The 21,505-nt window shown below is 40.8% G+C and overlaps 2 protein-coding genes across 5 annotated transcripts in view; one reads left to right on the top strand and one right to left on the bottom strand.

Moving 5' to 3' along the window:
• LOC147338344 (F-BAR and double SH3 domains protein 1-like) overlaps window positions 1-14,160 on the top strand; it is a 21,520-nt gene extending 7,360 nt beyond the window's left edge. For both annotated transcript variants that reach the window (XM_086261145.1, XM_086261138.1), the window contains exons 5-21: window positions 35-179; window positions 550-686; window positions 1,082-1,145; window positions 2,123-2,251; window positions 2,548-2,670; window positions 3,504-3,599; window positions 5,727-5,843; window positions 5,959-6,063; window positions 7,607-7,762; window positions 8,486-8,611; window positions 9,896-9,979; window positions 10,049-10,193; window positions 10,443-10,543; window positions 10,863-10,979; window positions 11,056-11,215; window positions 11,292-11,347; window positions 12,779-14,160. In XM_086261145.1, coding sequence (XP_086117271.1) covers window positions 35-179; window positions 550-686; window positions 1,082-1,145; window positions 2,123-2,251; window positions 2,548-2,670; window positions 3,504-3,599; window positions 5,727-5,843; window positions 5,959-6,063; window positions 7,607-7,762; window positions 8,486-8,611; window positions 9,896-9,979; window positions 10,049-10,193; window positions 10,443-10,543; window positions 10,863-10,979; window positions 11,056-11,215; window positions 11,292-11,347; window positions 12,779-12,829 — 1,912 coding nt within the window. In that variant the 3' untranslated portion in view covers window positions 12,830-14,160. The remainder of the gene's footprint in view (window positions 1-34; window positions 180-549; window positions 687-1,081; window positions 1,146-2,122; window positions 2,252-2,547; window positions 2,671-3,503; window positions 3,600-5,726; window positions 5,844-5,958; window positions 6,064-7,606; window positions 7,763-8,485; window positions 8,612-9,895; window positions 9,980-10,048; window positions 10,194-10,442; window positions 10,544-10,862; window positions 10,980-11,055; window positions 11,216-11,291; window positions 11,348-12,778) is intronic.
• rell2 (RELT like 2) overlaps window positions 13,128-21,505 on the bottom strand; it is a 24,476-nt gene continuing 16,098 nt past the window's right edge. For all 3 annotated transcript variants that reach the window (XM_086261164.1, XM_086261172.1, XM_086261156.1), the window contains exon 6: window positions 13,128-21,443. In XM_086261164.1, coding sequence (XP_086117290.1) covers window positions 19,844-21,443 — 1,600 coding nt within the window. In that variant the 3' untranslated portion in view covers window positions 13,128-19,843. The remainder of the gene's footprint in view (window positions 21,444-21,505) is intronic.

Raw genomic sequence — 21,505 nt, 5'->3', positions numbered from 1 at the left:
GGTGGTGATATGAATGCAGTTTGTGTGCTTTCAGGAGTGTGTTCAGCGTGTGGCGCTCTGTGGTCGATGCTACAGCTCAGACTGCGGCATCGAGACTTTTCGCTGCAGAAGAATACCGTCGACTCAGTGGGCAAGTCTCCAAAAGTCTCCGCAGTGCAAAGGATGTCCGGGCTAAGAGAGTGAGACAGTGCACACAGATTAAACATTTCTGAACAACACTCACATAATGAAACATTTTTTTCCTGCCTTCCTCCCCTCATCCCCAAACGGTTGTGGCAGATGGCTGCCTCTCCCTGATCCTGGTTCTGAAGGAGGCGTTTTCCTGTTTAAAGAGTTTTCCTTCCCAATACTGTCAAAGCGCTTGTTTAAACCGGGCTGTTTAATTGATGGGCTTTCTCTCAGTTACTCTAGGGTCTTTACCTTACAGTATAAAGTGCCTCAATTCAACTGTTGTTGTGATTTGGCACTATATAAATAGAATTCAGTTTAATTTAGCTTAAAAAATGTATGAAATCTGATGCCTTTGGGTTGTGTGCATATGTGCGTTAGGGCCTGGAACGGCTGCAGAGGGTGCAGGCTGAAGTGGTGGATGCTCTACGGGAACTTCAAAGGGTCAAGAAGTGCTACCACGACTTCAGTCACATTGCCAGTATTGCACGTGAGAAAACTGCAGATGCACAGGCCAGGTCTGTGTTTCAATGCGGAGGTTTGAATCTTCTGCTAAGACTTTTGACCAGCATTTCATTTTGTTTTAAAATATTTTAAAAGTAACTAAAAGTCTGATTTTTAAGGTTGTATTAAATACATTTTGGAACAATGTTTGTCACTTCTATATATTTTATTCTACACTTGTACTCTTAAACTATTACTCACATTATTGTCACGACTTCTTTAATAAAACAGTAAAAAAGTTACTACTGCCAATGGGAGTTCAGCCAATAAGAGCTCAGCTTGCAGATTGAACGTTTCCCACAACTTGTATTTTATATAGAGCATTAACATAAATATGAAGCAATATGTTAAGTGCTGTAGTTTTCTCTTGTCTTGAATGACATAAATATGATTTCACTTTCTCTTCCAGAGCTAGAAAAAGTGAACATGGAATTTTTCACTTTAAAACAGGACTCCATAAAACGACCACAAAGGTACGGATGATTGAGCTGCTGAAATCTTATTTCTATGCTGAACTGTGTCCTGGTGTAAAGTGGTTTCTCCCCTGTGATTATGAGTTGTCCCAGGATAATCTCTCTTGCCTTTAATGCAAACCAAATTATATTATCACTCTATCCATCCATTTTCTTCCTGTTAACCAATGTTGGGTCGTAGTAGCAGCAGGCTAAGCTGGGTGTTCTGGGTTTCCTCTCCCAGTATGTCCATTTGCTTCCAGATCAGACTAAATGTTTAACCTCTCATGAGTTCTGGTTTCCTTTCCTCAAAATACTCAAGCTGAGTACATTTATTAGAATTAAAATTGAGACTAGAATAAAGTTTGTATTTTTATCTGATAATGTTATTTTATTATTACATTAATATAAGGTTCAGTTGCATTTACACAAAAGCAACTCCTTCAAAGATCTTAATCTGAGTCTGTACTTTCTCACTTTTTACTTGAGTACAGAAAAGAATCAGTAGTCCAACTTTTACCGGAGTATTTTTTAACACTTATTATCTGTATTTCACCTTAAGTACACAATGTCTGCACTTTTGCCACCTCTGCATTAGGATATAAACAACAACAGCAAAACATCCTAAAGAATGATCCCAGGAGGCATCATAATCAGATGACTCCTATTTTTCCGAGACTCCTTTCGAGGAGGTCATTGGTAGGGTCTCCCAGGGGCGGGGCCACAATAAGAGATTAAAACAAAACCCCAAATGAGCTACAGCACTTCAACAAGAAGCTGTCAGGCTTGGCCGTCAGTTTGGTTCCACCACCTTGTGGGCCGTCCCCCACAGGGACAGGCACTGGGGTCCTGAGCAAGGTGGTGGTTGACCCCCTGGGACGCAGGCTGTGTTTTTGTGAAGTGGAATGAGAAGGTTATTACACAGCACACACTGCTGAATTGTATAAATGTTGCCTGTTTGTGTGACATTGTGTTTGTGCTCACTTACATGTTTGCAGCTCACTGCCAGACTCAAAGAGTGCGATGACCGCTTGACTGAAGTTCGTAACGAGTATCTGCTGACATTAGCAGCAGTCAGAGCGCATCGGCAGCACTACTACACAAACGACTTACCATTTATTATGGAGGTAATCCACACACACTAACACCGTCAGTGTGCTACATTTATATTGACGTTTTTACGGATGGAATGGACCAAAATGTCCTTTCACAAAAAGCTTCATGGCTACTTTTTTTTAAGGAACTAGTGTCACCACAAGTGTTTGGATGACTGTTTTGCCATGTAGCGTTTAGCCTGCTGCCTGTACTGTATTTAATGAGAACACAGAGTTACAGGAAACACACATAACATAAGTGATTAGTCTTCAGCAGAAACTCAGTAGAAAATGTTTGAAAACTGACCTTTAGTGTCTGACCTTCTCAGCAAATGGATGGTGATATTTATGAGGATTTGAGATGCCATTTCACCCTGCTGTGTGGGACTGAGATGGACTGCTGTCTTCATACACACAAACAGTACAGCGGAGTGTGCGACAGTGTTGCAAAGGTTGGTGTTGTATATATGAACTACAAAAAAGAGAGATGAGATGCTTTGGCATGCTTTGTATATTTTATATATCGACACCTGTGGTCATTGGTCATCACAGGGCCTCAGACTGCAAATGATTGGTTCAATCTGTGATTAGTCCCATTGCACATTTGTCTATGTTGTAAACTGTGACAGTGTTGGATCATCATGTTAAACATGTCTTCTTAAAATAGAGTTGATACCTTGTGTGAGGATTTAGTTTTATTTTTGTAAGTGAATAATGAGAATGAATAAGAAGTAAAATAAACTGTAATCTGATTAGCCTGAATAAATGATGCATTGTGACAGATTCATAGTAAGACCCTCCTCACTATGAGGAAACCGTGATAACCACATTTAGAAACAATACTCTTTGAACATCCAGCTGCTTGTACAAATAAGTTCACCATCCAGCACACATGAGGTGAGAAGCATCATTTACATGTAGATGTATAGAAATGGCATAAACAGTTTCATGTGTGGACTTTGTGTAGATGTTGTTTGTAACCAAATCAAATCTGTCACTGCAGATAGTAAGCTCTAGACCGGGAGAAGCTGAATAAATCTCGAGATGTTCCCCTTAGCCTGTACTCTCTTGCCAGTTCAGAGTTATTCCCTGCACATTTTGAGTACATTTGACTTTCAGGTGTTCATCCAAAGTCGGTAGAAGTCAGAACATTGTATTTTTGTTCATGCTTTTCTAGCATTTGTGAAAAATTCAGCAGAATTTGCAGCGCTGCTGTTAATGAGAGTTATTTGTTTCTTTGAGGATGGTGTAACCTGCTTTTGTTTAATTCGTTTTTGTGTTGCAGGTGACCAGAGACAGAAATGTTCAGCAGTTTCTCCAAGATTCGGTATCGTTCAGCAAAACCCCTGAATTTACCTTCCAGCCTGCTCTGCGTGACAAGGTGTGTCTAAGGAAGACATGCTGACTGTAGTCCAAGTGCCACAGTGACAGTCCACAAATTGTAGTAGAGATTTAGTGATGAGCTCCATATTGAGATATTTTGCATATTTGGCTCAGTTTAATACAATGAGAGAAAATGTGTGACTTGGCAAACATTGGCAAAAAATTTAGAATAGAATAGAATAGAATAGAATAGAGTCTCTGAGGGGGGTGCCAATTGCCCGCCCGCTGCCCTCCCCACCCGCTGCAATTTCCTCTTGCCTACAGTACAGCAGTTGAACCAGAGTGTGGTTGCATTATATGCTCACTCAATGCCCAATGCACATATCTGATCAGAAAACCACATGGTAGTAACTCATTGTGCATGTAGACACAGTTAATGCGACCTGCTTCAGAAAGTCATTCAAAGCGATTCAAGTGAACATGGCATAAGACCCTCCTTCTTCACAACCGTTTCCACCCTTTTTGGAAGATTCAGTACCATCTGTCCTTTCCCATTTCTCTCTTTAACATCCTGCCTATCCCACACCTCACCCCTGGTCCCTTCACTTACTACTTCAACCAGTTTACTCTTATTCTTTCTCTTCTGACATCCAACCGTTGTGGACTAATAAATTGGCACTGGCAACATTCACTCTTTAAACTCATGATCGTGTCTTCACTTTTCATCTCAATAACACTGTTACTGAACTGGTAAATATCTACTCTCCACAAACAGCATATCTGCCTTCTCTCCACGATATCAGCCACCTTTCTCCCTGTACCTGTCCATGCTCACACCTCCACACCTGCCCAGAGATGGGCAGTAACGCGTTACTGTAATCCGATTACTTTTTTCAAGTAACGAGTAAAGTAAGGGATTACTATTGCAAAAACAGTAATTAGATTACCGTTGCTTTCCCGTAGGAACGCTGCGTTACTGTTTTACTAAAACCGTGATTTTTTTGCGAGAATGTCTCACGACAGTGACGTAAGCGAGTGCGACGTTAGTGACAACAGCTGTGTGCAGATCAACAATGGATCATATATCGATTGCAGAGAGAGTATGAGCGTGCAGCGTTTAAAGCGTGGAAGTACTGACCTTACTTTGAGTTTGATTCCATAAAAAGTGACAAAAACATTAGTGTCCGCTGTGCGTGGGAAGAAAACTTCTTTTTACAGCGAAAAAAAAAAACCTAAACTTCCAACAAGCACCGAGTAGCTACGACGTAATGGGAAACTCACAGAGAAACTCGCGGATTCTTCCACTGACCGCGGCACACCTGCACCAGGGTAACCCTCCGCCTACCCCACTCCTGCTTTACAGGTGAAAATAGAGCAACAGGACCGCTGAGTCTTTGACTTTATTTATTTTCTGCTGTGTTTTACTTGCATCTATTTGAAAGACTGAGTGTAAACACAAAAAATATTTTATTTTATGTGCTGGAATGTGCAGAAAATAGGTTTAAATGTTAAACTAATTTCTTCCAGTCAGAGAATGTTGCATATAATTTAATTTTTTAAAAGATTAAAACTAATAAAACAAGTTTTAAAAAAAGACTTTTCCATTTGATTACATTTTGTATGATGGATTATGTAGAAAAAGCAGAATTGGGCTGAAAGTTCTATCGCTTTATCACCTCTTCAGGTGAAGTAATCAGTAATTAGTTACTGATTACTTTTTTCAAGTAACTTGACCAACACTGCTCCTGCCTGTCTTTCTCTCTCACCCCCTGCAAACATTCCTTCTCCCTCTCCTGTTTCTGTCTTTAACAGTAACACAGGGACATTAACTCAGTCTCCAGCCTGGAAATCTCATTCTTGATGATCCACAAGCTTTATTTGGCAAGGATTTACAACAGATCATTTACTTTTTCAAATTCAAACTCCATGTTAGTTCTTGGTCATTCCAAAGGTTTTCTGTACTGCCAAATACTGAATTTTGTATTTAAAAACATTATTTTATCATTCATACAAAGTCTATATCTTAAAATGAATTACAAACTAAAGCTGTTAAGCTTTTAGTAAATTAGAAGGTTTTTTTCACTGAAATGTAATAAACCGGGACTATACTCTAAACTAAGAAATACTCAAATGAAAAAGTATCTGTGTAAATTCACATTGTGGTCGCTGGTACTCCTCTTCATAGGTGTCAGTTCTGCAGGAAGTTTGTAGTTCAGAAGAAGAGGGCTGCCTGGTGAAGGAGGCCAAGAAATGGACTGCCAAGGTGGCTAAAGACCACAAGATAGTTGCCCACGGAGAGAGGGTGAGAAACTAGAGGAAGAACCGTCACCATTGTGATGCAGTGGCTCCTTTCTGGTTTCCTGTATAATGTATAATTTTGCATTACGTTAACTTTAAGATCTGCTTTGTTTCATCAGGCTCTACAGATGTTAGAGAGCCGACTGAAGCTCCTATCCGGGGAGACGGCGCTCAGTGTGGAGCAGAAGATAGCAGAGGTACAGGAGAGCGTCAGGAAAGCCAAGGTACCGTATTTCCCGGACTACAAAGCGCACCTGAATATTAGCCGCACAAGCTAAAATCAGGGGAAAATCCTGTTTTGTACATACATTAGCCGCACCTGACTAAAAGCCGCAGGTGTTTCAATGTTGACTCATCATATGTAAGAGAATATGCACAAAGGGAATTGTCAGGAAAGAGATGGCTGTTTGGAGACACACCCCTTTTATTAATATTTTGAAAAACAAGTTATGGGTACATATTTGCACATGTAGTACATAACAGTAACCTACAGCACACCAGAAAAATAGATTCGGACTACCTTTTAGGCTCAGGTGCAGTGACACGGCTTTAACAAGAAGAAAAGTCAGTCATTCACCATCTTTCTCTTCTTCCTGCGCTCTAAAACCACCAAAGTCCTCTTCTCCAATGTCGGAAACGAACAGGCTCAGGATGGCTTCGTCATCCACTCTCCGCTTCTCTCCTTCGTTGTCACTTTCAAAACCAAAGAAATCCTCGTTGTCAGTGTCGGAGTCGAACACCCTCAGAAGGGCCGTGGCGGTGTCCTCCTCTCCATCATGCAGCAGTCCAGCCCTTCAAAATCCGTTGGTGATCGTGGATGTTTTCGCACTTTTCCACGCTGTCAGAATCCACCGGTGGAGTTGGGCATAACTTGCTTTTCGCAAGTTTATCGCCGCTCGTCATCCACGACTCCCGCTGAACGCGTAGCGCTACTTTGAAGTTTGTTTTTCGCGCTACTTAGTACGGCACTACGTTGCCTGGCGGACGGACATGTGACTAACATACCACTCTTGAACCCCGATCCTTCCGCCAGGCAACGTAGTGCCGTACAACAGCGGAACAAACAAAACAAATCATCTTACGATATGACAAAAATCATGGACAATCCATAGAAAAGCCGCACCTGACTAAAAGCTGCAGGGTTCAAAGCTTGTGCAAAAAGTAGCGGCTTATAGCCCGACAATTACGGTACTTGTTTTTGAAAGTTTCTCCAGCCTATAAGTTCAAAATCCAACATTCAACATTATTGATACCACAAAGTATCAACACTATCAATCGTCAGATTAAAAACGCTCCAAAGCACAAAATCTGTTGCACTGGTGAAATAAAAATTGGTGCTGTATCAGTTTTGATCAGTTTTATATCATTAGCTGAATCTGAATCTGTGACATCACAGCAGTGACATCACCAATACCATACCAATCAGGCATAACTTCACGAGCACAGAGAGGTGAAGTGAATAACACAGACGGTGGGTTATATTAGGGAGCAATGAGTTTGGCAATATATAATAACGGCATCTGGAAATCTACATTATAATAGCTGAAATATGAAAGATGTCGTGTCTGTGTAGTTGAATTTGTCTCAGAGGGATTTAGATTTCGATGTTGATCATGGTCGTTTAACTGAGGCACACAAAATCAGCTTGGTTTCAGCTTATGACCAAACCAAAGCTCAGGAAAATTCGCGAGTTACACAGAATCCGTACGACTCGGGGTTCAGAGTCACATGTCTGTGTGTGTCTAACTAAGTTTCCTGGTTTTTCAGCTGAACAGGGCGAAGGCCGAGGCTCGCCTGGCCCTGCTGTCAGAGAGCACACCAGGAACAGAACAATGGCTTCACGCTGCCATGAACCAGGTGGAAGAGGAGTTGGAGAGAGAGCGACATCTCAGCGAACAGAGGAAGTCTACTGAAGACTTTTCAGTATGCAAACAAACAAACACACAGATTGAGCTGCGTTTTCATCACATGGTGGCTTGCATGTCCTCTTTAGAGGCCTCTATCACTCGTAACGCAATACTCCTTTTGTCCTCTGGGGTCAAAAATGACCCCACTTCATTTGAGTGTTTTTTTAAAGTACATGGTATAAATTGTCAATCAGTTGTGTTACACCTTAAGTTTTACTTGTGTGTTTATGACTTTTTAGCCATACCCTTTTCTTTACCCAAGAGTCTTTGCCTCTGACCATGACCTGCAGACCAACCAGAGGTGTATCTGAGATGAAGAACATAGGGATATCATCCTGACCTCATTATTTGAAACTTTATTAGACTGTATAACTTTAATATAAGCCTCCACCACTGAAACATTATACATGTGACAGAAAGTAAGGAAAGCAAAATACGTTCTCTTTAACTTCAACTTTGCCCTGACCTTAAAATCAGCCGTCAGCCTCCAACACAACACAGGAAGTCGCTTTTTGTCTACAACAAAAACACACAAGTATGACTCCACAACATAATTGCACACAACAGATGTTACACACAGGGGAACAAACAGGCTAAAGACTATTTCAGATACAGAATTAACTTCAGTGCATGCTTGCTGGATGACACTTGTTTTATCACTCAGCGTGTCTTGCAGATGCTCTAAAAATATTTTTGGGATCAGAGTGGAGACGACACCCTTAAATCCTTTGTTTTGCAGGAGGATGAGTTTGAGCTGACTGACTTTGAGGACTACGATGATAATGGAGAGATCTTCACAGATCCAGTGTCAGCATCTGGAGTGTGTGTTTACCCTGCAGCCTGCAGAGGTATTTACAGCTATCAGGTAGTGATCATCAGCACCCCCCCCCCCCCCCCTCCCCACACACACACACTTTTTAAAACTTTTTTTTTAGCAAATTCAATGAATCAATGAGTCTAAAAGATCTGTACAAAGTCTAAAGCAGAGCTGTTAAGGTGTTTACAAGATGCTCAAGGCTGTTGTTGGTGCCATAGTGGTGCAGTGGATAGCATTGTTGCATCAAAGCAAGAAGGTCCTTCATCAGCTACCCCAAAGCATGCTCGAGCCCGATGTTGGAGATGTGAAATGAACAAAAAAGAAGTTTAAGTCAGGAGGATCTGGTGATGGCCTGCACGGGTCATAGAGGGGAGCCAATGATTTTTTGGGCGGTGCTCTTTACCCTCTGCGCAGCCTTCCTGTCCTCAGTAGTGGCCCCTAGGTATGAATCACCCAGGCAGTAGGAGAGGAGGCTCTCCACTGAGGAGCAGTAGATGGACAGCAGCAGGTTCTGGTCCAGGTTATTCCTCTTTAGGACATGGAGGAAGTCCAGCCGCTGCAGGGCCTTCTTTACCAGGGTGTTGGTGTTGATCCAGATGAGATCAGCTGAGATGTGGGTGCCCAGAAACCTGAAGGTGGAGACAGATTCCACCCATTCTCCATTTATAATGAGAGGAGGGTGGACCTGCCTGTGCCTCCTGAAGGACGTTCAGCTTCAGGTTATTTTCTGAGAACCAGCAGGACAAGTTCTCCACCTCTGCCCTTTACGCTGTCACATCTCCATCAGAGATGAGCCACAGTGGTGTCATTGGCATACTTGACGATGACATTGGTGGGTAGATCGGTTAGGGATGGGAATGATGGTGGAGCCCTTCAGACGGGTGGGAATGACATTAGTCAGGAAGAGGTTGAACAGCCCAGTGAGGATCTCTGCCATTTGGTCCGTGCAGGCTTTAACCACATCCCCTGGGATGCTGCTTGCACCCCTCCTTAGGTTGGAAGAGCGCTTCACAGAAAACTGTCCCGAGTTCTGATCAGAGCCTGTACTTCACTCATCGTCCAAAGTTTTCGGTTAGCAAAAACACGGATGTCACATTCTCTACACAGCACTTGATGTAGAAAAGGACAGACTGAGTGTCTCTGGGGTCCTGCTGTTCAAAGCTGGACCAGTCTTTGCATACAGCACTGAACTGATGTTTTCATAAAATAAGCAGGTCTGTGTTATATTTTTTAGGTTTGTGTCACTATAATGTTAATATAGAGTAATAACAGCTATTTGATAACCTGCATTAACAGGCTTACAGTTAAATAATGGAAAATTATCTCTTTTAGGCTAGCCAATCAGATGAGCTGTCAATCATGGAAGGGGAGGAGCTTCAAGTAATCGAGGATGGAGATATGGAGGACTGGCTGAAGGTAACAATACTGATGTGATACAGTATAATGTACTTTATTGGAAAGGTTACTCTGATGTTCTCTGTGCAGGTGTGTAACTCGTGTGGTCAGGTGGGCTACGTCCCTGAGCGGTATGTGCAGCTCCTGTGTCTGCCAGCAGAGGACAGCACTCCGCTGGACAGCTCATTCAGCTCCACCTCCTCCACTGTGACTAAAGAGACACCAGGGAGTAGAGGTCTGTGGCCATGTTTACACTTGCACTTGACGTCACATTACTTACTGTGCACTTTGTATAAATAAGTGCTGCCTCAGAGGGGAAATATTGACCCTTCCTAAAACTTGGATCAAGTCTATTTTCATTCAGTCACTGAAAGTCATAAGAAATAACTGAAAAACTAAGATAAATTAAGAAGATGAATCTAAGATGTATTTTTTTCCAATTTCCGTAATATGAGTTTACACCATGTGCTCTGATGTGTCTCAGGTGTAGCCAGGGCTCTGTACTCCTACCAGGCTCAGAGCGCAGAGGAGCTTTCCTTCCAAGAGGGGGCGCTAATACACCTGATACGCCGTCCACGTGGAGAGGTGTGTGTTCTACGCTGCCGTTGGACGTTGGAGTGATCACAACCCTGGATTTGTAGAAAACAACGTAGAGCCCATCATGCACCAACAGCAATACTTTTTTTAAGAATGTTTGTTTTTTTTGTCCCTACAAACATGACTGCTCTACATGAATGGATAGAGGGTGTGGCTTATTTAGCGATTTACAGTAAAAAACACCTCATAACAATTTAGCTCTTTCAAAGCTACAGAGGAAGGGAGGGAAACCCTAACAGCCACCAGCTTTTACCTCGCTTCAGTCACTCAGGGTGAAGACTGCAAATCTAAGTGAGTCTTTTTACAGGTTGATGATGGTTTTTGGGAGGGAGAGCTGAACGGACACGTCGGCGTCTTCCCATCGCTGATGGTAGAGCTTGTTCACAATGAAGAGGAGGATGAGGAAGAAAAAGGGGAGATGGAGGTGAGACTACATCCTGGTAATCAGAATCTTCTGAAATTCAAAAATCAGTTTTTCTGATGTTTATTTTCCTCTCCAGCCTCTTCCAACCCCAACCATGCCCCCTTTCTCCCCTCCCATCCCCACACCCTCAGCTCCTAGCTGTAATTCAGAACTGAGCGCTGCTTCTCCGAGCAGTATGGAGGACAAACAGCAGGCTGCTCTAATGGAGGGATCAAAGCTGGCAGGCAACAGACCGGGTAGAGTCTATTTCTCTGTTTTCTATCTAAAATGTGTCATTTGAGGTGTTTCACTCTGTGTCTATTGCACCGCCAGAGGCCGGAACCAGCAGCCACAGCTCTCCTGAGCACTCCAGCACTCCACTGAGACCAGTAGGTGCAACACCCACACGTATCTTATAGAAAATAAAAGCCTACCTCAGAGGAGGTATGGAAGCACAAGCCCAGACAGGGCATTTTAACAGGCAGGAAGAGACAAAGAAAAGGCAAAAGTTTGGAGGTGAGAGCAGGGACTTTAATTATAGGGATTATAATAATAAGCATGGAGATGAAGAAAGATAAGATAGAAGTTCATGTACAGCAGAGAGAGGTGGCAAAGAAAAGGCTTAAAGTGAACTGTATATACGACTGGAATAAAAGTAGGGCTGGGTATCGTCACTGATTTCTAGAATCGATTCGATTTGAATCGGGGAAATTTTGCCTCAGACAGTCAGAAATATTATAATTCTGATCATGCATCAGTACATTTTCATATTTTTATATCTATAAAAAGGAAGCTGACACTTGCCAGACTTTATCAGAGCTGTGAGCATCACAGCGAGGCCTTTGTGTCAAAGTAGCTGAAGATAAAACACAGAAAAACATGAAGGTGGTTTTCCTGTTCTGGGATTTTATAAAAATATTCTGCAGTACATCAAAAACGAAAGAAAACCATTAATCAGCATATGAACATTACCTGATGCTGCTGAAGTGAAGCAGAGCAAAGTTACAGCGGTTTGATTAGAGACACAGCTGAGTGTTTTGCAGTTTTGCACAATTTTAAAAAGTTGAAATTTGTTCAGTATTGAACAGCAGAAATGAGGTTTTCTTTTCGGAAGTAAGTAAAAGTAAAAACAAGCAAGCGAATAATGCAGAAAACAGATGAGAGAGAGAGAGAGCCGTGCATGAAGTGAGATTTTATCCTGGTGGAAGCAAAACAGCAAAAGTCAGAGTGAATCCATGACGATGTTTATGTGAAGCGTAGTTTGGATCTTCTTTTGCTGCTGGTTCGGTCAATATTGTTTGGAGAGAGATAAAACTAACAGCTTTAGAATCGGCGCATAAAGGAGGAGTTCATGAATGTAGGAGATGAGAGCATGGGTGGTTAGTAAAGGAAGTGTAGAGGATTAGGAAAGGATGCCTGAGGAATGGAGAAGTGGTGTTCTGGTACTGATTTCAACAAGGATGATGTGCAGGTAGCTGTTGAAGGTACAGAGGTGGCGATCAGTGAGCAGCAGTAGGGCTTCATGCAGAGAAACAGCACCGTAGATGTGATGCTTGTGATGAGAGGGACAGATCAGGTTGATAATTTTGGAGACAAAGTTAGTGAGGAAAGGCTGAGATGGTTTGGACACATGCAGAGAGGATTCATAGATGTAGCAACGGAGGACACACAGAGGGCTGGTGTGACAGAAGAGGATGCTCAGTACAGGGTGACACGGAGACAGAGCTGGGACTAGCTGACGGAAGATTTGAATATCTTTGAGCTCACACAAATCAGTGCTTATTAAAACCCACATTTATTTTCTCTCTGTATTGTTTCAGTGTCGAGCACCTCCTCCACCTCCAACACAGAAGACTTCATCTCAGGCTTGAGACAGACTGGAGTCGTAGCTGTCTTGTTACAGCCAAAACATTGCTGATTTGTGCCATTTATGTATCGTCAGGTGGTTTTCTTGGTCATGTGAGGCGTCACACAAGTACAGTAGTTGCAATCTGTGTGTGTATCACCGCTCTGTTCATCGTCGCTTTTGCAGGAACAACAGGTTATCAAGAAAACATGGCAGCTTAGATCCAGAGCATTGTTTTTTAGTACTTGACCTTTTAAAGACTGCCAAAGCACTGTTACAAGGAATATCAAAATGCCAATTTTATTAATACAACTTGTAAAAATAAGAAATTGCACATGCAATACGACTTTGAACCACAAGATAGTCCAGCGAGTCTGTCCTGAATCCAAAATGAGACATTCCTATATGAGTATTACTAAAGCTACAGCTAGATCAACAGTCAGGATTACAATATGTCCCCACTTGTTTGGGCAGCTAGAAGAGCAAAGAAGCATTACAAAATCATTTATATGTAAAGAATGTAATACTTGACATGAAACTTTTACAAAAAGTATCTTTTTCAAGCGGCATTGTAAAAACAACCTTAATTGATTGCAGTCGTGTGAAAAAGAAAGTTTTCACAGCACTCCATACACTTCTGTGAAAGCTTATATAGCACTACTTTTTTAATAGGAATTAACAAGTTACATGGCAGCCAACTGTTGATAATCAGATGCACTTGATTAACATAAAGAAGAGGTTTTGGCAGTTTGCTGGTCGGGAGCATGGAGGTGTGCAAACTCACTCCAAGTTCAGACTTTGCAATTGTCAGAGAATTGCAAAACACCCGAGCGCTACATCTTACACTCTTCAGACCCCAGTAAGTATGTTAAATATTAAAGTCAAATGTGCACAAACCCCAACTAATCGAAGCAACACTGTAAAGAAGAGCGGGCTAAAACTCCTGCACAATGTGTGATTCATAAAGAAATACAGAAAGTTGTTGTTGCTAAAGGTGGCTCTGCAGCTATGCAACCCTTCCAAATGCAACCCATCCTTCCCACATGACTACACAATCGCGTGTTAAACTTGGACCTCTTAAGTTTTAGTGTAGCAATCACTAACAAACACAGTTCAGATGTAACATTAGGTATTTGTTTTATTTTCATGAAGTCTAACATTAGCTAGCATACATGCTATTCTAAACGGCAACAGTTAAGCTAGTTAGCATGTCGAAGGCTAACATATGATCTACTTGTTTACCCTTATATTATGATATTATAATAACAAGGCTAGTGTCATAATTAAACAATTTGCTTTTGGATTTTTGAAATATCCTCTTCTATATAATTGTTTTTGTACTGTAAGTCATTGTTGTGGAATAAATTAAGTTATTAAATTTGGAGTTTGTTTGGTTATTTATGTAAGTCATTACCACCTGAATCACTTGGCTCTTGTGGCATTATCTAATAAGGAAAAAAGACACACTCAGAGCTTTCAGAAGCACAGACCAGAGTTTTGTTTTGTTTTTTATTGCATCAGAATATATTATAATCCATCTGCTTATTTACATTTTCTTTAGTGTTTGTATAATATTTTACAAATATTCCAAGCTCATCACAAGAAACATCTCTCAAACACTCACACTCCAGGATTTGATCAAGCCAATTATAGTAGTTATTTTTGTTTGCTTGCTTATTTATTTCAGGTTTTGCAGCTTTCAGTGGCGCTTCAGTAGCAGCACGAGTTCTTATCTCAATGAACCACACAAATTCCAAGAACTGGTTTTATCTTGTCAGCCTGAAGCAGAAGAAAAAAATGCAACTAAAGTGAAAACCAGATGACGAGTCATGTGACTTTACATACTTTTTCTACTAACAAATATCACGTTTGTTTGTCAGTATAGCATCAGTTCCTCACACGCGGACAGTACAGGTGATATGTGAAGTATAGACCTGCCTTTATTCTGGTTTTAACTTTGATCAGTCAATACATAATCTGACCTCTGCATAAAAACACAGCACTGTCCATGAGGTCAACTTTTATATTTAAAGAAAAATCTGTGAAATTCATTGCAATTGAAGCTCGGAATGAGATATCTTAGCAACAAATGGTTCTGAATAACTCGATGCGATGCTGCAATCCAGTAAACTTGACTCATGATTTAAGTTGAATTCATTAACCTGTAGAAAACAGACAGACTGATCTAATCATGGTTAACCAGGAACATAGTATCAGTGTTTAAATCATCGGCTTCATTTTGACCGAATACAATTATGTGAATGAAAATCCAGCTTTACATGGAATCATATTGTTATCATCACCACAAAAAGAATAGGTCTTAAATCATGGGCTCCATATTTTTTTATAATCCAGTCACTATACTGTATTTGAGCTTTATTTTTAATTGTACTTAGTCTAACTGGAAATTTTGATATGTTAGAGGTAATTAAGAATGTCAAGTTTTCACTTCAACTGTAAAAATAAAAAATAAAATAGAACATTAATGAATCATCTGCACTGAACTATACTTGTTATTAACCTCTGTCTCTCTTCCACAGCATGTCTTTATCCTGTCTTCCTTCTCTCACCCCAACCAATCACAGCAGATGGCCCCGCCCCTCCCTGAGCCTGGTTCTGCTGGAGGTTTCTTCCTGTTAAAAGGGAGTTTTTCCTTCCCACTGTCGCCAAACTGCTTGCTCATAGGGGGTCATATGATTGTTGGGCTTTTCTCTGTATCTACTGTACAATATAAAGCGCCTTGAGGCAACTGTTGATGTGATTTGGCGCTGTATAAATAAAATTGAATTGAAGAGAAAATAAGCTACAGACACCTGCTCTGTTAAGGCAAATCATAGGCAGTTCATATAGTTATTTTTATGTTTTCAAAGAGTATATAATATATATGCATGTAATGCCGAGTTAACTGTTATGGGTGTTTAATTATAGTGCATAAGTGAAAAAAAAACTTGTGTCTTTCATATACACATATCCAGCTGTGTAAAACAAACAGCCCTGTGAACGTATCATGTTGAAAAGTACAGACATGTTAATGCTGCTAGAAAAGTTTGCTGGAGAATAATGGAAATACACGCTAACGCATGAAGATGCTATATGTTCATTCATTTATAGCCATGCATAACACTGCACAAGGAGGCAAGCCACTCAGAGAATGGAATGAAAAGCGAACGCATGGGAAAAAATGAAAACTGGGACACTAGACCAGGGACTTCTGGGTTTGTTTCTCACAAGGACAGGAAATAATGCTGAACTGTGTCTCTTAAACTTTCTGTTTTAACACAGCTGTGAGTCCCAGGGCTCGAAGCACACAAGAAAGTATAAAGCTGAATAAATACAGATTAGCCCCATTTTAAGGCTACATCATTGAGAGCTAAGTGAGATCAAATTTGTCTATAGCTTATATTGTAGCTTGCTAAACAAGCATATAACTTTGTGCTCCATTCTCTTGTTCAAAGATGGCCAAAACACCAATATTGTGGTTTCTGTCAGTAGTACGGAAAGTTGTATATTAACATTTCACATCCTGTTGTTCTCCCTGCTTTATGAGAGTGTTTTAGGCTTTTCTTCATGAAGTGAGGGAGGTTCGATACATTCAAAGATCAATTATATGATAATGTAGTCTGATAGCTATAGCAGCTTCAAACAAATTAAAACTTGTGTGGTTATCAGTGCTCAGCCTCATCAGTTATTTTAGTGACTAAATGAGTAAAGTGTCGTTACACAAAAATGGAACTAAATTTCTAAACAACTAAAAGCAGACAATAAGTCTTCTTCTGGCCTCTGGAATATATAAGTAGCTAAGTATGCTTCTGTAGTTGAAGCATATAATGACCTTGTTACTATTAATATTCATTAAATTAGACAATATATAGACATAAAAGTAAAGTTATAAATAAATGAATGAATAATATCACCCTGGTTTTACTCTGACACGTGGCCTTTCTTCATATAACCATGTTCAAGTTTCACAGCTACGATCAACTGTACAATCAAATATTGCAAACAGAGTGCATGCATCAATAGAGATCCAGTCTATTCACTTTTATTTTATATCATGTAAAATGTTACAAGTTGCAGTTTAGCATTCCCAATATTTTGAAAATGTACACCTTTACATTATTTTTATTTTTAAGTTTACTTGGAAGTTGCCTGCAGGTTGACAGCTTCTTGGGAAGAAAGTGCAGCTTAGTCGTCCAAACGACCAGCTGACAGTTTGCTGCTCTGCTTTCCAATATTGTTTTTGCATCAGTTTAATGTTGAAAATAACATGTTTGATTTATGCATTTATTTACTTATGCATTCATATTTAAACGACAGAAAGCTAAGCCATGGTGTGGGGTTAAAGAGGTTTGTATTTGCCAATGAAAGTGTCTAGCACCATCATAAAAGGCAAAGGTTCTTGAACAAAGTAACAGTGTGCAAGTCCTTATCGGGGCACTACTACTGACAGGGCACATACAGAAGAGTGTATATCATAAATGTTCTGCTGTCAAGGTAAAGTTCTTTGTTGTGCTGTCACCTACTCTCCTATGAATGACAGTTAGCAGTAATTTAGCACAAATATTAATTTGGAGGAAAGAAAATGGAATAATAGGACTGTTTGAACCAGCTTGCAACATTTGCACCTTTATATAGCATAGCATCAAACACAATTACAACTTAATGGAGAGCCAGCACATTAATAAATCTCCAGCTGCCCATGGAGTCATTATGGCTCCACTTTGCTTCACAATCCAATGGATGTGTTGTAAAGAATTACTGTTTCAACCATCAGCTAGACCATCTTACATCTCAACAGCCCGCTGATCCACAGGTCATACTACAGCCATTAGTAAAAGGATATCACTTTATGTAAAAGTGATGGGCTCTGCTATCACCTCAGCTATAGCTAGCTTAGTGCTCATGTCCATGCACTAAATGTGAAAGAAATAACCTTCAAGTACATATCTTCTGCAGTTCAGCCAATAAACACACTTTTTTAATTCAAAGACGAAGCAAACCTAAGTTTCTGTAACACCGGGTGTTCAACATAAAATTACACCTGCAATACACAGGAACCATTCATTCAGGATCTAGTGTGGTCACTAGTGTTTTTAGGCCCATCATGATTAGATTTGCCAGCCATCGTATGAATATGCTCATCTTTGACTCGAGTTATTTAACAAACAACCATTTTGTGTTCATTTCTGTGTGGTATGAAATCTTGAAAGACAGTGAACACCATCTGTTCATGTTGAATATAAAAGCAAACTTAAAAATCACACAATTCAACACTCCTCAGGAGTTTCGTTAGCATGCTAAAGTCTGCTAATTACCCCTGAAGTCAAAGTACAGCTGAGGCTAATAGGAACATGATTTCTTTTAGCAGCTGTGGAATTAAAACCTACGGAGCCCCACAAGGGACAAAAAAATGACAATGAACTTTTGTGAGATCCAGAGTTACTTTTGCGAGATCTCGCAAAATAGGCCGCATCCTTCGCAGGTCGCATTTATTTTATTTAAAAAAAAAATAATAATAATAAATCCTTCGCAGGTCGCATTTGAAGGCCGAGTCGGTGTATCCTTCGTGGTCCAAACTATCCCAGAATTCATAGCGCACCCCAGCCACTTCCAGTTTCCAACAATGGTGGCAGCTACTTAGTTTTAATATTACTCTTTCTGGGTCTCAAAATAAACTAAACTAAGATATTTTGAGGCAAGAATGTAGCTGTGTAAACTTCAAACATCTGCTCGGTTTATCAAGACATCACATATTTGCAAAAGCGCTCCGACGTTTTCGAAGACATCTGTTACCCACCGGCTTGAACCTGACCGAGAGGTCGAGGCTTACTAGAGCCGGGGGGAGGACCATACTCCCGGCACACTGTGCCTCGACCTCACGGTCAGCTTCGAGCTGGCGACCTCTGAAGGATGCGGCCTATTTCGCGAGATCTCGCAAAAGTTCATCTCCGTTTTTTTTCTCCAATGTCCCTTGTGGGGCTCTGTAATAAACCAGCATGTGGGAAAGAATAATAATTTTGACGTGATCGTGGAGCTAGACAAAAAGTTATTGAGATGCATCTCGAGAAAAACTTGATGAAATGTCAAAACATGTCAATGCAATCATTCTAAAAGATACAGAAATTTCATTCAAGATCACCAGAGGTATTGAGATTCATTCAGAATGAATGTCTGTAAAAAATTGACTCAATGACTGATCCATCCAATTTATATCTAAACAACTTTGTTGAAAAACACTTTGAGAGTTTTGAGGTAAAACTGGATGTTCTATGTCATCTTTTGTGAGATAAACAAAAGAACAAGGATCACTAAACATCAGTTTCATCGGGAAATTTGAAGTAATGTCAGTGGTTGATAAGGTAACATCACCTATAGTTGTGTTATTTTCTTGTAATCCTGTTTCAGCCACTTTAATTTCTCTTTACATTTCTTCACTATGAGGTGAGTATTTTTTTTAGAAAAACTAAATTGCATCTTTGCTGTCAGTTCTCTTCTTTCTGATTTGGTCCATTTTTAGGGCTCATGTTAAAACTGTTGTTTGTATGGTAATATTTTGCCAGATCTACATTCATGTGATTGACCAAACTGTATCTGGACAAATCACTGTATGTTTGCTTCACTTATGTCCTACTCTTACACACAGCCCAAAAACAGATCTAATAACTTGAATTTTTAGCTACGCAGTAAAAAGTTCCTCCATCGGTTCCCAGAACTTTGACAAAGCTCCGGCTGTGAGAAAGTGTGTAGAGCTTAGAGGATTCCCATCATTTGGGGATATTTGGTACTGAAGTGCTTAGTATGGACCAAAGTGTGAACTGAAGAGTGGTTATCCATTATATAAAGACAATTTGAAATTTGTGTGGATGGCTTTTCAATCAAGCATCCAGTCCAGTCCCCCTACAGTGTAACCAGTTAATAATTAAAAATATGCTCATGGTTATTTTATAAGAATGCCTTATTCTACTCAGTGGTGGCAACAGTCACTTTCTTTAGATCAGCACTGGACACTTAACTTTTCACCACTTTGTGACTTCAGCTGTCAGTCCTTTTCCATCTTCAGCTCCACTTCTTCCTCCATTAACTGTGCTCCTTCCACCTGCATCACCTTGCAGTCTCTAATATCTTCCATTTCCATCATGTCCTCCTTCTCTTGACTCAAAGACGGGATAACCTCTACACCAGAAGTTTTTCCGCTCTGGCTCTCAGGTTGTGTAGCACCTGGTACAAAATCTTCTCCTTCAGCTGATCTGATAACCCTCTTGTCTGTTTCAGCTCCAAGTTCATAATCGTCTTCTTTCTGGTCGTTAGTGGTTGACTTCTCTTCTTCCACCATTGTGACAACAGAGAACTCCCTCTGGCTGTCAGGACTGGCTTTAACAATGGTCACACTACTTATTCTGCCACCTTGAGGTGAGGAGGGAGACAGGCTAGAAGGTGACAAAGGTAAACTGCTTGATCTGTCTTTAAAAAGTTGTTCAGGTGAAGATGAAAGGGCAGAGCTTTTAGACTCCCCTGCTGCAACTGGTGACAGTTTTTTTTTTTTTAGAATTCCAGGTCTCTTAAATTCTAATTTTTCTTCAGCTTTGGGCATTGTGGTGCCTTCAAGCTCTCTCTCCGGAGCCCGGGCTTGTGATGGACTATAAGTTTGTCTAAAGGATGAATAGGAAACAGGTGATTGGCTAGACATTTCTTGGTGAAGTGGGAGTTTCGGGCTTGGTGTGAGGACACGAGGAAGTTCTCCTTTTACAGCTTCTGGTGGCATATTTTTTGAGCCAACTTTGGGACTTGCTGCCCCTGCTAGGGGGGATGTAGGAGTTTTTAATGAAGAAACTGAAGATGGCGTCTTGATTGGGAAGGAAGATGAAGGGGATGAATCTAGGGTTAAACCTGGTTCCATATCTGAACCAGAGCTTAGGTCTTGAATAAGCTGAGAACCTGTCCTGGAACAGGCGTCAAGCTGACCAGTATGAGTGACAGAAGTGAAACCTGGAATTGATGTGGGCATAGGTACAATGGGTGTAGATGTCTGCAGTGGACCAAACTCATATGCCTCTTCAGGTTTTATCCACTGACCCTCAACATTTACTCCCTTCTCAGATGGAATAGGAAGAGAACTTGGGGCAGAAACAACTGTACTCCCGGATGAAGACTGGATCTTTTTACAAGGTTCAGGATTGAGCAGAGTTTTAATCTGGGAAGAAGGAGAATTAAGAGAACTTGATGTTTTGTTCTCCTGTTGTAGCTCAGTCTCAAGTATGGAATCAGATTTAGTGCCATGCTGAAGATCAACTTTAATGTTCTTAACAGGCACGGGCTCTTCCAGCACTACAGGTTGCTGCTGAACAGCAAATTTAACCCCTCCAATATCTTTGCCCGTCTCCTCCCCTACCTTCATACCTACAGGGTCACTGCCCCGCCTTAGCCCAAATATAGTCACGCTCTTTTTTCTTCTTCCCACATTTGCAGATACTCCACTGGCACTTTCTGAAGGTCGGCGGACTTCCTTAAACATGCTTCTCAGGTTGTATCCGCCATCTTTCCTATCATCGCTGTCTTGGGATTGGTCCAGCTGGTCCCCTGAAATGGCCAATGGACTTGGCCCACCATGAGACTTTTTATCGGTGTGTGTCACTCGGAACCTGAAAGGATTTCAATAAATTAATTACAAATCCTCTTATTTGTCACTACTTTATCTCTGTGT

The sequence above is a fragment of the Aulonocara sp. 'chitande type north' Nkhata Bay genome, linkage group LG2 (assembly GCF_057382095.1).
Source record: "Aulonocara sp. 'chitande type north' Nkhata Bay isolate Kocher_YH1m ecotype deep benthic linkage group LG2, A_spYH_male_GT1.1, whole genome shotgun sequence".
Lineage (NCBI taxonomy): Eukaryota > Metazoa > Chordata > Actinopteri > Cichliformes > Cichlidae > Aulonocara > Aulonocara sp. 'chitande type north' Nkhata Bay.
Note: the sequence above shows the minus strand (reverse complement) of the source record. Positions and strands in the feature narration are given on the sequence as shown.